This window comes from Oryzias latipes, chromosome 4 (assembly GCF_002234675.1).
Source record: "Oryzias latipes chromosome 4, ASM223467v1".
NCBI lineage: Eukaryota > Metazoa > Chordata > Actinopteri > Beloniformes > Adrianichthyidae > Oryzias > Oryzias latipes.
In genome coordinates, this window is record NC_019862.2 from 17,218,174 (window position 1) to 17,234,097 (window position 15,924).

General features: G+C 38.2%; 1 protein-coding gene across 1 annotated transcript in view; it reads right to left on the minus strand.

Annotated features, from left to right (window-relative positions):
* col24a1 (collagen type XXIV alpha 1 chain) overlaps positions 1–15,924 on the minus strand; it is a 94,649-nt gene that overhangs the window by 69,446 nt on the left and 9,279 nt on the right. Inside the window, exons 2-4 of the mRNA XM_011474161.3 lie at positions 15,040–15,110; positions 11,758–13,118; positions 1,773–1,826 (exon numbers count right to left, since the gene is read on the minus strand). Of these exons, the coding sequence (XP_011472463.1) occupies positions 1,773–1,826; positions 11,758–13,118; positions 15,040–15,110 (1,486 nt within the window). The remainder of the gene's footprint in view (positions 1–1,772; positions 1,827–11,757; positions 13,119–15,039; positions 15,111–15,924) is intronic.

A 15,924-nucleotide genomic window follows, 5' to 3' on the forward strand; every position in this document is an offset into this window, starting at 1 on the left:
TAAGAAAAAAATAGGCAGTTAATTAATAAAAAATGTAGAAATTGGTTTTGCTTAGGAAACCAAGATTTAACTACGTCTTTGGTAACAACAAATATAATTCATTTGACTTTAAACTGGTTGCATTAATCCAACTTAATGCACTGTTTCAAACAGGACAAGAAATGAAACATTAATTATTGCATAATAATCTCTATAAATAGTTGCATAATTACTTAAAACTTTCCACAATCAATGTTTTTTTTCTGCAACATCCACTGTCTCACAACAACAACACACAGGAATCCTTGTAGTTAAAGCAAAGCCACGATTTGCCACTTTATGATTATCATTTCCAACAAAAATACCCATCTGTTTGATGGATTTCTTTTTCACAATGAAGACTATTTTAAAAATGATTAAATTTCCCATTTGTTCTCTAGTCCCAATAAGCAAACCTTTGCTGAAATTCCCATGCAATGTTGTTTAAAAATCTTAGTCATGAAACAAGGAGTATTTTGATGCCCAATTTCCCTTAAAGTAAAATCTCTTCTAATGACATTGAAAAAAATTATGGCGCACTAAACATCTTAAGTTTAACAAACAGGCAAGGCATGAGACAGCAGAGACTTTAACTGCACTGGAGTGATCTTAGCTTTCCACTGCACAATGATTTCAATCTTCATTCTGTTTCTTTTTTACGGTATGTGGTTAGGACAATACCGTGCAGCAGCCAAGATCTTTCCATGCCTTTCAGCACGAGACAGGTTTTACTGTATGCCGCCTCCTTGTGTCTACCAGTCTGTCTGCCTTCAAGCATGTTTCCCGTGTTGTCTGTAAAACTCAGCAGGACATGAGACAGCATTCTGGGAGAGTGGAGCCAGACAGGTCCAAAATGAAAAAAAATCAGGGAAACTGTGAGATGAAATAGTCAGCAATGCACCCTTATCTACAAGAAAAGTGACATGATATAGAAAGATATTGGGATTATTTTTAAAATCAAAGCATACAGTGTATGCCATGATGGGATGAGAACACTGCACACAGCATAAATCCGTGAGGTAAAAATCTCTAAATTCTCTTTTTTGTTGTTGCTGACAGCATCTAAGCAACAGTCTTCCATTTTGTTTTTTCTGAAGTTATCTACAGAATAAATGCTCTTTAGTTTGCAGTCCTTGAAATAATGTATCCATTAACATCCTACTGCTAAGGGAAGAGCAAAAGTAAACCTATTTGTTCTACTTTTCCTCTTACAGATGATATTTAATAAATCTTCTCTCTCAAAGTGCCTCCAGGCTTTGTGGCATTATTTTAGCGTTGCATCATGACAGCTTCAGTTGCCTAATGAGCAGTCTCACGATCGGAGTTGAAACGCAGCCAGCTGATTCTGCAGTTAGTTAAAGCAGTAGAAGTGCGGTCGTGTAATGGCGAGGCCTCAAACATGCCAAATATGTGATTTTGCAGCTTAACGTGTCTCTTTACAGAGCACGCTTGCTGTGGAGTTGTAATCAGGCCCACCACAGAGATCCGGCTGTGGTGGCAAATGCACAATGCACTACTTTTCTCTTCTAGGGCGACCATTATAAATCAAAGCATAAGTGTTGATGAGTTAAGAGACCATAATGAGCCAAATAGTCAGATTAATAACTACCGGTACTAAAGCTACTGTAAAATGTCTCCAGGAAGTGATACGACTGAGGAAAAGTTTAAATGAATCCAAACCTATTTTTTTTCTTTAAGCTGGATTCTTTTCTGATCTTTATGTAAAAAGGATCCCATCACCCTAAAATACTCACCCTTAAACCTCTCTTCCCAGGAGGACCAGGTAAACCAGGAGGGCCAGGCGGACCCTAAACAAGAGAGACAGAAAGGAAATGAAAAGATAGGCAGACAGAGGGAGGGTGGGAGGAGAAGAAAGCAAAGGGAGACACAGAGTGTGTTAATGGCAAGCGATAACATGTAGTTCACTGTCTAGGCCTCTTCAATTATCAGCACGTTTTGCATTTGTGGGAGAGTTATGGTGTTCAAAGATAGGAGCCAAAGGTTTTTAAAGTGACAGCTCTAATAACAAAGCCCTGAGTTATTTTTGGGTGTTGATGGTGAAGAAGTTAAATCACAACTGAATTTGTCATTTAAAAAAAAAAACACCCCAAATATTTGTGGATGAAAAGCTTGAAAACACAAAACTTAAATGCAGGATCAGCACATTGCACTTAGCGAGGTGATGCATCTGTTTCCCACCAGAGCCAGGACTTTATTCACACTATGCACGTCCTAGTGCCTTGCAAGCAAGCTGCACTTTGTTGCTTTCATGGCAGAAGGCGTTTCTGGATTAAGTCAGGGGAGATGGCCAGAAAAATCACAGGATTGTGTAACGAGGGACTAAAGGATGAAAATAGCCTTTTGGATAACTCTGGTGCCTTAGATGCTTTTTAACCCTTTTACACAGGAACTTTAGCTCCAGTGTTTACATTCTTCTGACTACAGTGACTCTTCCACTGTTTATGAAGCAGAGATAAACAGCCTAGTGCTGATATGCAACACTGCACAGTAGTGAGATGCTCTGTAACGTTAATCAGCTGATCCTGACGTTGAGAAATGTGGCTTTGTGACATTATGCAACACTCTTCATTCAAAAACAGTGCAAAACAGATCTGATAAGCCACTCTTGTCCACGTCAGAATCAGTTGATCAGTTGAATGCACAAACCGTCGAAGATTCACGGTATGTCAAAAGCATTTCTTATTTTGATGTCGCCAGCGAATTAAAGAGCTAATGTGCAATGTCCCTGTCAAATAAACTAATAAATAAAAATAACACAAAAATGACTGCCTGAACAAGATATTTTTTCAACTGTCACGTAATCGCGTGCCGCTATATACTGATGCTGTTGTGATGCACACGGTGTATCATGAAGCTTCACTCGTCGTCCCTTGTGACACATTATGAAGGATAAGCAAACTTATATTGGCCCACTGCACAACTTAAAGACCCACTCCGACGATAATCGTGTTTTTGGTGTTTTTAACATGTTCTTTTGGCATTCTTCTTATGATAGAGGACATTTATAAAGTAAATTAGGTTTAAAATAGCATTTCTGAGTATCTGTATTCTTTATTCAAATCGATGTGAATCAGGAGCAGATGAAAAAGATTGCAATTGTGACATAGAAGCTACTACGGCAAGCCACAGGCTCCCTGCTCCGCTCCATTCTGCAGTTGTAGACGACTAGATCCGTGTACGCCTCGTCTCAGCTGGCATCTGACTCAAAACTGTACGGCTGGATAGCTCCAATATTGCTTACCATTTTTGTTGCACTGGTAATGTTAGGTTGAAGTTGTGAGGAGCTGTAAGCTAGCTGGAGACAGTGTAAACAGATGGACGACAGGAAGTAGGGGGTTCTACTCTGCGATGACGGACAACTCAACTACACTCTGCAGAATCTACGTCTTAGAAAAAGACACTTTTTTTGATTTGGGCTAAAAAAAAGGCATAATCATGATAAAAAGACCACTTGGCTTGAAGGCTTTGAAAAAGATCAAAAGATGATGGATTTGAAAATCTCCTGCACGTGCGGTTGATGTTTCCAAAATTGCAAGTGACTCCAACAACATGAGAGACCTACTGGAGCTGAAGTAGTTTCGTACATATTAGAGAGTGGTGTGTCATCTCCACAAAGTATAAGACGCTATGTTTCCCTGTACTGATGAAGAACCTGCATGGACTTTAAAGAAAAAAAAAGTGGAGTACATGTGGAAGTGGTTATGCTCAGCTGTTGAGGCACACATGAAGCAGCAGATCAAATAACAGAGGCATGAGAAAAAGAAATCTGACAGCAGTAGATGATTTATTTTTAGTTCGTTTTTCTTCTTTCAATGGAAACTTTGGAAACAAAAGAAAATCAAAAGAGAAGCCAACAACCAACAGCAGAGATCCACTAGCCGTTACATGAAAATTTTACACATCGCAGCAAAAAATGTGTGAATAAAAGGAGTCAGTTGGGCAATTTATGGTAGAAGTTGCAATCAGGGCATAAACATCAAGGGGTGTCCTGGAGTTTAACAACAAATTAGTAAGAAGTGAGAAGCTTTTTGGATATTTGATGAAGCATTTTCAATAGCTAATAAACTTGAGCACAGTTGCCCATGATCTAAATGACTGAAATGTTAATTAAAGCGTTAAAAGAAGCACAAATTCTTGGAAGCTGACAATATCCACTGCTTGTAGTTGCAATTGTCAATGGATATAAGCATGCATAACATTCATAGCTGACTCTTTTTTAAGATATCCACTGAGTGCATGCAATTTTTTCCGAACACGCCCATGCACACTCACAGTCACACACTTCATTAGAGCAAACCCTGTCAATGGCGTTGCTCAAGGGCACCACGCCGGAGAGAATAGGTGGGACAGACCCTGCAGGTCTTGACCAAGCAACCCTCCAGCTGATGTGTTTAAAATTGAATTGAAACTTTTCTGACCTTGTCTAAAAGTTTTTTTAAAAAGTGTTACATTTTTTAAAAATATTGGCATTGCTCATTATTTTTAACTAATTTTAAGCTTCAAATAGTTCTAAAACTATTTAAAAAAAATCATATATCATTGTTGCAGAATTCAGCAGTTTTATTGGAGAATTATTTAACTTTCTTTAGACCAAACCCTTAACCAAGTTGTGATCAAAAACACAAACATCAAATTTTATTTGTAGAGGTCTTGTCTGTCACACTCACATGCAGCATGCATGCATGAGTCTAATACAGTCTTTCTTTATTCGAATAAATACTTTTGTCAGCTATATAAATTCAGGTACCAAAATAACAAAACAGAAAACTACAAGTTTGATAAATAAATAGTAAAAACTTTATTTCTTTTTTTTTTGAGAGATTTCATTGCCCTAGGTCTTCTCTTTATTATTTACCTTGAGGGTCATGATAAATGTAATACCAAAGCATATGAACACAGAATGTTTAGTCTGTAGATTTGATTCTGGGGGAAATTACTCTTTTAGTATTGATTTACCAAAGAAATTCTGCACAGAGGCAGATGTGAAATGGATGGGCATCACTGCTAAGAGCTGACACAGATCTGACTGAACATCTGTGGAAAAACAATATCATGTAAATTCAGCTTTCCCTTCATAACAACTTTATCTTTTACCAAAGTTTTACCAAATGTTTTATTCAAAATCTCTGAATTAGAGTCTGTTTCGAAACAAAGACAACAAAACGTTGCATAGAAGCATAAAAAAACTTTGGGGATTAAAACATATACTGTATTTGTCATTTTTTATTTGATTTTAGTTTTAAATGAAGCTTCTGAATTGGCATAACCAGAGAAAAACAAGGTACAGGTCATCAGTTGATCTATTTCACTGTCTGTGTGTAAGGTGAGTTCTTCTGTGTTTAAAGGTTTTGTCCTTCAGTTTTTCTCAAATTTTTTGCAAGAATCTTTTTCACTGTCTATTTTAATGTTCTCCTAGTTTCCAACTGAAGGATGAACAACATAAATAAAAATAAATGTGTGTTTGTAAGAATTTATTACAGGAGGTAATGTATCAAGGACTGCAAACATGAGTTTGCAATCTACAAAATTACTGATCAATTTAATTTTTTCATTCATTGCTATAATAAGCCAACAAAAGCAGCACTTGAAAACTGAAGAGGACAATAATAAAGAAACAGCTGCTTGTTCTTCTGGACTCCCACTCGCAGAAACATGGAAACTGTGAGCGCACTGCTGCTTAAGCCATAACAACAGGATCCAAAGAAACCAATTTCCCCAGAACAGCACTGGGACTACAAGCTCTGCTCTGGATATTTGGAGGGAAAAACTACAGACATTTAGTTTGTAGGAGATCAACTGACTGCTTCTGTTTGCAAGCTATGTTAAAATGCCTTTTATTTGTGGAGCAACATTGAAACATGTGTTACATATTTAAGAAGCCACTTTAAAGGGTTTATAGAATCCAAAATCTACTTTTTTTGATCTTTTAAGGGTATTATAATGGTAATTCCTCACTATAAACAACCCCAGAGCAGTATTTTGTTCCATTCACGCATTTCTGACAATTCCTCTGAAAAACCAGCCCCTCCAAACCTACGAAAACAAGTGGGTTCTCACATTGTGAAGTAGACAAGTGGTAAGAGTCTGCACTGCCAGCACCGCCCCCAGGCTAACACACACACCCACTTTCTCCACAGAGCTAGCTGTGTTTAGCAAAAATGCTTTCCTTTTATATGCAAAATACACGCACATCCTTTTTTTGCAAAGGTTCGGCCCGAGACGCATACACGCTCCTGAGGCCGACTCTAGGTTGATGTCATCAAATGCGCAGCACCCACAAGGATTGGAAGCTGGTGCCTCAGAAATCGAGTTGTCTTACTATTGGGTAGGAAAAAGGGCTGTGAAAATCATTCATATTTCATAAAGAATTTGTTCTTTATTGTTCTAAAGGTAATATATTGTGATGAATATAGTTTACAATGAAAGGCATAAGAAAGAATGATATAATCCACATGTGTCAAACTCAAGGCCCGCGGGCCAAATGTGGCCCGCCATGTCATTGTATGTGGCCCGCGAGAGCATAAAAGTTTTTCATTTCTTAGAATAAAAACTAAAAATTTATCTGTATTTATTCATATCTTGGGGGAATTGGACTTGAAATGGGCAACTATACATTAGGACACTGTCCGTATAACCTAACCTGACAGAATCAAATTTAAAAGGATTTATGCTTAAGTAACAAGCAAACATTTGTTTTCTATGCAACTGTAATTGTGAATTTAAAAAGTTGCAATAAATAAATAAATGGGTTATTTAACATTAAGGAGTAGTTACATTAATTTTTCATTACATTTAGGCTACGTTCACACTGCAGGCTGAAACGACCCAATTCCGAATTTTTTGCCCCTAAGCGGCCCAATTCCGATCTTTTCATGACAGTCTGAATGACACAGATCCGATCTTTTCAATTGCGACCCAGGCCCCGTGGGTTTGCCGTCCTGAATCCGAATTGTAGCCGTTCTTTTCAATTGCGACCGCCGTCTGACCGGCCAGGCGACTTGATTCCGAACTGTACGTCATCGACACGCAACAAACGTCATCATTTTGCGTTGAAGTAGGCGGGAACGAGAACGTAAACATCAACCATGGTGGACGATGCTGCTGAGACCAGACAGTGGAAGGGAAGCAGGTCACGGATTGGATTAATATTTGGGCTGATCGCTCTTTTAAGGCCAAACTCCAGGGCTCTGATCGCAACTGGGCGGTTTTTGAAAAAATATCCAGATAAATGGCAGAGCGTGGTGTTGAACCTTTCCCGCGATAACTTTTTTTTCTTTCTCCTTTCCCACCGTGCTCAGAAGCGCGGGGGACCCAGGCGATCCTCCTCCTCCTCCCTGTTCTGATCCTTAGATTCTCCAGAACGGGTTAATAAAGAGTCCATAGCATTTATTCTGGGGGAAACCTTCTTTTATTACCGTCCTCCGTAACACACAACATGAATGCGCGCACACACTGCCCCCCCCCCCCCCCCCCCCCCCCCCCCCCCCCTATTCTCTATCGCGGCACCCGCTTGCACACACACACACGCGAGCGCGCGGGCCCAACACATGCACATTCCTCTTCCACTACAGTGGGTACAGACGATCCCGACTCCAATGCCTTCTTAAAATGAGAAGATTGTAATTGTGCTGCTCCTTCGTGAAAATAAATTTAATATTACAAAAAGAGCTCCGCTTTTGACAACACTGTTGTTGACATCCATTGTTAACGTTTGCTCCGCAAACAACAAGTGACGTCGTTCACCGTTGAGTATTCTTCTGGCTTCTGCGCATGCGGGTCTCGTTTGGGTCGTGTCACGGTCACACTGGAGATCACAAAAGTTCGGATTTACTTGGAAATGTGAACGGTCTAGCAAACAATTCGGATTTTTTGAAAAAATCCGAATTGAGCATTAAGCCCTGCAGTGTGAACGTAGCCTTAGTCACATGTATAAGTTACATCTGGCCCTTTGAGGACAACCACTATGCTGATGTGGCCCTCGGTGAAAATGAGTTTGACACCTCCGATATAAGCCATTTAAAAACCGTGTTAATTTGACTAAAAGTTTTTTTTTTCAATTGTTTGAATATTGAAGAAAAAAGAGGCAAATAAAATGTTTACTTCTCTCATTTTCCTACATAAACTGTATTTTATTTTAAATATTAAAATTTTTTGTGCAACTTTTCAATACCATTTCTGATATCAAACTTACTTTTTCCTTACCAACATTTTTTGAAATATTGCAATATTGGAAAGACTGCAAAAAAAATGAAGTGTGCTTTCTTTGAGAAAGAAAAAAAGCAAACAAAGGAATGATGAGAAATGAGGGCAGGCTTACTTGCAGCAACTCAGAGGCGAATTTCTGATGAACTTCTGCCGCTATGTCCTAGAAAACAACACAGCTAAAAGACCACTGGGAACACTTTTAAAATAGATCAAATGATGATAGGAGTGGGTCTTTAAACTTAGAAAGTTGTCTCAAATTGTTTGTCATTCAAGACTAAACTAAGTATAGTTTGAGACTGTCTTGAGAGAAATTGTATTTTACTATTTTTTTAACCCTTTTCAAACTTTTAACATTACAAGAAGGCAGTGTTGGACCAAACATGAAGGAATAGAGAACCCCCTGCAAACATTTTGAGACATTCTGTTAACTGTTCTGTGAATATCATTGTCACCAATAGTCAGTCGCAGCCAAGTTGCATCCAGAACGAAATTCAGCGCACCACAAAGATAAAGCTAACTCTCAAGAAACGTACTAATTTAGAGGGCCCCTCTGAGAAAATCTAGATCCAGGAATAGTAAGCTGACACATGTTGGATTCAATTTGTACACACTCCATTGAAACTGTACATCCTAATTTCGGTCACTTCATCTCTCACCCTGCCACGTTAAACATCAGGGCTTTGTTGTTGACATAACATGCCCTCCAAAAATGATCTCAGTAAATCAGTGTAATGATATTGGCAATAAAGTCTCTAAAATGTTTAGTTTGCAGAGTGCATTCATGATTTCCAATCAAACCTGGCTCTGTTCGGATAAACTCACCTCTGTTTGACCTGCTCCAGAAAGTTTATCTAATACTATTTTTCACCTGTCAGTCTGCGTTCTCATCAAAATCAATCATATTTGTTTAAAAAGCAAAATTGGAAACCCCATTTTTATGATTATTAGCAAAAGTATATAAATAAAAAGAAGCCCTAATGGTTCAAGACACATATCATGACAAAGAAAGACAGAGCACCACTAATTCTGATTCTGTAGAAAACCCTTTCCAAAAAGAAATGTGATGTTTACAAAGGATGTCAACAAAACCTCTGGAACACGGTCTGTCCAACAAGCTCAAGCACATACAAACCTGATCATTTTACACTTTCTGATCAAAGACTGATTTGTTTTACACTCAATTAAAGCACACTAATGCAGCTACCATAAACAATGTTGGTGATATCTTGTTATCATCATGTCTGAACAGAAAAAAAAAGCCTAAGGACATGACAAATCTCACTCTCAAAAACAGATATGTGAGGTTTGTGAGGTCTTTGTGTTCTTATCAACCATTAGTTAAGCTAGTCTTATTATCCTGAGATCATGAAATCACATAAGTTACAACTATGAAAGATTTTGAAGGTAAAGTAATTCTTTTTGCCAAAGTACCAAAAGGTGAGGTGTCTCTAAGCTCCCTGATCTCCAGCACATATGTTTTGTAAATAAATATCAAATGTGCTATCACTCTTTTGTGGTTGGATCTGAATGAACTAACACAAAACATGTGCACTACATAATACAGGTATTTTTTATTCCCTGTATGGGCACACAGTTTACAAACTGAAATCTGTTTTGAGCCGTAATGAGTGAAATTATTAAATGAACAACTAAAGTGAAATACAAGGTCAAGCTCTGGTGAGTGGCTAAATCTAGACTAAGATTTTTAACTTCTCTGGGCTTTTTTTAAATACATTTTTAGCTGGATTTCCCTATAATGACAAAACACAAGAAAGACATTTTTTCAGTTTCCATGTTCTTAGAAGAAGACCAGAATGTGAGGAAAAGCAATTTTTCGTAACATTTCCTCTTTAATCTGTTACAATTCTGATGAAACTCAATTGTTAAACTCAAATGACAAGATTAGTATTATGGAAAAATAATAGATAATGTTCCGTCGGAAAAGTTCCTTTAAAGACCCACTCTGATGATAATGATGTTTTTTTTTTGTTTTTATCATCTTATTGTGGCATTTTTCTGATGATAAAGGATATATATAAATAGTAATTGAGCTGAAAATTGCTATTCTTAGATTTTCTTTATTTTAATCAGTGTGAATCAGGAGCAGATGAAAAAAGCTTATAGCTGTCACATAGCAGCTTTAACTGAAAGCCACAAGCTCCTTGCAACAATCCATTCTGATGCATCAACTCCTAGGCGACTGGATCCATGTACAACATGGTACAACACATTGCTCGCCATGTTTGGGTTGTGGGAGGCTGTAAAATAGCGGGAGAGAGTGTTAACGGGACGGGCTTACTCTGCGCCAGTAGTCACGGCCACAACTCAAAGGCAAATTTCTAATGAACTAATGCCGGTCTGCTGAAAATATGCCCTAGTAAATGACAGGTTTTTAGATTTTAGCTGAACACTGAAAAATTACAATTAAAAGACAACTAGGAATGCTTTTACATCAAAAGATGATCGGAGTGAGACTTTAAGGAAAACAAATCTTACTTGTTTTTGAGCTTTAAAAATAAAGTCTCCTACAAACTTTGTGCTCACCCATCATTTCCATGCATCAAAACAACACATACTGAACTATAACCATAATTTCCAGAAATGGCAATTGGAAAATAATCTGTAACCAGTTATTTTTTTATTAGTGGAGATCAAAGAAAACGAGCTCAGAAAATGGTCAATAAATGATGATAAACTGGAAAATTCAACACTGGAAAAAGTCTCTGTCTTAGCCTGTAGGCACTCTTCTGTGGGAGTCCTATGAAAAAATGGAAAACAAGGGCTGGAACCTTACATCATTCAATGCAGTCAAGTCACAACAGATCAGATAGCGGCCTGAGGACATGACATGTCTCACTTCTGGAAACAGATATGTTAGGTATATAAGGATGTTGAGGAAGTTAAAGGGTTTCCATTATACGGCTGGATGAACAGCTTATTCATTGTTTCCAGGCTGCACCTCCAACCATCAGATAAGCCTATCTCCCTGGAATCAAAGTGGGATGTAGCAACAGGTGAAGATGGATCAAAAAGCCTAAATTAGTAGCATGATTAAATGATACTTCAACAAAGTTACAATAAATTCAGAGACTAAGGTGCTAAAAATGTGTATATAGTTTTGTTTCACACATGAAATGTTTTATATGTGCTGTATTGTCAACTGGGAGGAAAGTGTATCTCATTTAATGTTACACAGTTCTCTCTCATTTATTGTTACACCCACTTCTCACTCTTTTTTGGGTGGATTTTTGACATTGTGAGATTTCTGTGAAGGGATAGCAGTTCACATGATTGGAATTGCATGAGTTCCAATCCCTGTTCATGTTAACAAAACACATGCCACTTAATTAACTCAGATCAAAAAATTTTAAAAAGCTGCTGACATAGTGAACAAAGAGGTGGGTCTGAAGCCATGCAGGACAGCGTTGAGCGCTTATGCAACAACTTGATGGGGACCTACTTGTGTTTCTGTTTTGAAAACTTTTCAAGTTTAAAACCACAAATGTTACTTACCATAGGACCTGGCTCTCCTTTGGGTCCACGCAAGCTCTCTTCATAGTCATAAAAGAATTCTGGCTCTTCATATCCATAATCGTATCCTCCCATGTCAAAGTCTCCATAGCTACCATCCAAATCATGCTCTTTTGAGGTGTCTGCTTGGTTCTCTCTGTACAAAGTGGTGCGGTTGGCTCTTATGCTAGTCTTTGGGAAATGGCGACTCTGCTGGGGCCCACGGCTTGAATCCATAGAGATGGTGATGGATGAGTTTTTAAGTCCTTCCTTGGGTTTATTTATCCTCAACGGCGGAATGAGACGTGTAGAAATACTCAAATTCTCCTGCTCTGGCTCTGAGTGATTTGTGGATTCTTGGAGTTTGCTTTCTTTTGTCAGCACATCATTGGCAGTGATGATCATTGAACTACCATCAACCTTTGCAGCTTCTCGTCTGTTGGGAGTGGCAACGGTGGACCCATCTGGTTTAGGTTGGAACATAGGGCTGTGGACTAATGGCTCAAATGTGGAAAAGTGGCTACTCTCCGTCAGTTGTGGATGCGTCAATGGTCCTAGAGTTGTATATTGTGTAACCAAAGTACTTGGGGACAGTTTACCAGAGGTTGTAACTTTAATAGGAGTATGATGGGGACCTGTTGCACCAGTAGAGAGCTTTGTTGAAGGTTCAGAAGGGGTGTCACCTGCCTCAATATCCAAATCAGAAAGTGACAATGGCAATCGATAAGTGTCGGCCAGCCGGCACTGTTTTTTAAGGTAGTTGCAGTAGTGTGCAGCAGCTTGGGCTGAGGGATAAATATGTAGTTGGCAAATTTGCCCGGTAAATGGAGCTGCCTTCGAGTTCATTCTCCCCAATGTGAAGAGTCCCCCAGATTCCCTGAGAGACTGAGATCTCCCCAAGGTCTGCTCTCGTTCCTGCACCGCTCCACAATCCACAGAGAAAGACACTGAGCGTGCCCAAACGCCAATGGCGAAATGATGCTGGCTCCCATCCTGCCAGTTGTAGGTAAAATGGACAGAGGCTTTTTCTGAAGTGTAAACCACTAATCTGCTTGGCAACAGCTGAATGCCAAAATGCAGTCTGTCCCTGCCATCCCTAATACTAAAAAGAAAAGCGTTGTTTGCTCGCCAGGAGCTTATACTAATCACAACGGAAAACTCCTTGCCAAACCCTGATGGGAACAAACTGCTCACTGGAACTTCATAAAGGGAGTTTGAGTCGAGTAACACTCCATATCCAGCATCTGGAGTGTTCAAAAGTGGAGGAACTGTGGTGTGAGTGGAAGAAGAAGCAGTTGTCCTTTCGTAGAGACTGTGTGTGCTGCTTTGAGACGTAAGTCCCAAGTGATGAAGGACATCCACTCCTGTTGGGCAGAGCACACACTCATAAGATTATTATACTAAAACAAGAGGCAAAATTACAGTGACAAGCAAGTTGGATTAAAAAAATAATAAATAGAATAGAATAAAAACAATCAGGCTGGCTAAATATAAAATAATAAAAAAAACAGAGCCTTGCATGGTAAATCAAAAACCATTTATTTATCAAGCAACTCTACAATTCTCTTATTATATAGAAAGAATCTTTTCTACTAGAAAAGTTTTTATTTGTGCAATCCATATCCAATTACCATAATCCACATGATGACAGCAAGAAGGATTCTTTATTAAACAAAAAGTTAATAGAATCTTATCAACAGGGTGAGAAACTGGACAAGGCCTAAGAGTGTGACGGAGTATTACAAAAGATAATACTTCTCACAAAATGCTGTGGTTATTGTAGCATGTAGTGGTAAATGCTTTTGTCACTACACAACAGCAACAGTGCAGTTGCAAAGCACGCACTGGATTGGCAAGATACAACATCAAGTTGAATGCATGTTGGCAAAACTTTATGGAATTGTTTTTAAGAACTGACAAATTAATTACCAAAAACTTCAAGTTGGAGCTTTTAAAATAGTTGAAACAAAAATGCAATGATTACTTAGGACAATGACATTTACAATTGTAAAGGTCCTTGTAGAGTGTTTATAAGCATTTTAGTTCTAATAAATTGAGACTTAGACAAAAAGAATGTGTGCAATTTTCTTAATTAGTGCTCTAGAAAGTCCCTCTAGAACGTAAGTGCAAGTCACTTACTTTCTAGGTGTAACTGTATAGAATTTCAGACCAGGTTAGTCAAGCAGAATTGGTTTGATTAAGCAAAGAATCACAGAAAGACATTTTTACTAATTTGCTTTTATACTGCAGTTTTGAGAGTGGACCCATTCTGTTAAAAAAAGGGTATAACTACAATAGCTTTTTTATTTGGTTTCCAGTTTTTACATCCTTTCCACTATTGTTCTCAAATTATATTGTAAAATTTAGCAAAAGAAAACCTGTTTTTGCTAACTACTGGTTTACTTTTTGATCAGCTAGATACATTGAGATTCCAAAACAATGTAACTAAATGTAGTAATTAAATAACTGGGAATAGTATAGAAAGAAACATTGAATTACACTTTTGAAGAAACATTTAATCAGCACAATCCTTTTTTTTACTAGATCTGTGGTGAAGAGTGCAACACTATCTGTTCTGGCAGCAGCATCAGAGAACCAGTGACTAAACAAACTATCAGAGATGATCTTCACTGTGCTGCACTCTACTCTGTAGCTCATTAAGAAATTGAAAAAAATCCTAAAGATATTGAAAAAAAACTGCCTTTCATTGTTTTGAATCATAAATGACTTTGTAGTTGATCTCATTTAAAAACAGCATTAAAGAACTGACTGAAAAAAAGAACATGTCTAAACAAAAATAAAATGCAAAGAACAATGTGTTTTCAGGGGCTTCATGTCCTGCAGCCAAGACAGGAAACAAATCGATGTCACGTTTGAGATGTCTTTCTCCCCTGGGGTAACATCAACCTAAATTCCAATTTACCTGTTTCATATGTTATGACAACCTGTGCTCTTTACTCTTTTCTCCTCCTCTAATCATGATGAAACGATGTACAGTAGAAATGTGAAGATATGGCAATGGATAGTGGTGAAAAAAATGGAGGAAACCTTGAGGTGTTTTCCTAAGTGGCGTAAGATTCAATTACATTCCTTCAAGAGAGATCAGAGATTTTTACGTCTTGATGATCTAAGACAGTTGACTGCAGGGTGATCTCATGAGCTGCAAACCACATGGTTCTGCTGCACTTTAGTGGCCAATAACAAAATTTCAAAGGGGAAAAGGGGCCCTTTACCAAAAGTCTATGTGTGTTTTTGACCAAATGGACAATACGATATACTGTTTACCTTGAGTTACATCGTCTTCTTCTCCAGAGAGTGCTGCAAAGCATACTGACAGGAGCAGGATGAAGTTCCACCTAGAAACAAAAAATACAAGGGTCTCCATTATTCGACATTTAACAGTTGAAGTGTAAAACATACAAAATCTTTAAAAGTTAAATAATGGAGGGGGAAAAAAAGGCCCTCACACCTCCATTAAAAATGAAATCTTTGTTACTGGAGAATCCCCCTGCGTCTTGTTACTTTTGATTAGACTGGTGGTAAAAACAAAGCTCTGAAAAGTGATTTTCCATGTTGAGGCCAAATGGCAGGAGGAATATGATTATGCACATCCACCAGTTCCAATCACATAAATATTTTATAAGCATTTTCACTTCAGTGATACATAGACATGACGTGGGGTTTTTAACACTAACATTGAACTGCACACCATTTACAACTGCTATTAAAATCCTTTATCCTCTATCTGCAAGTTGGCTTTGTCGGCACAAAGGTTCAAACTGTGAGCTGGTTGTAATAAACAAACCAAAAATGAAAAGATTTGTTTGCAGAACTGAACCAGCAACACGAGAATTTTGTCCAAAGTGAAGCTATAATTTCTACCAATGATTTCCACAGCAGTTTTAAAAGGCGCCGACATGTCAGTTTGCACAATCAGCTGCATTTGGAACACTAAATAGCTCCATGCCTAAACTCCAAAACTTAACCAAAAGCTCCAAAAAGGGTGTTTAAAGTTTCACTCCAGTCATCTTTTGATCTAAAAGCATTCCCAGTGGTCTTTTAGGGTGGATTCAGACAGAAAAACTCTGTTGGTCCGGACCCAGTTTGCTTAATTTGGTCTCGGATCGAGTTCTGAACCTTGCGTTTGGTCTGTATTCAGACAGACATCAA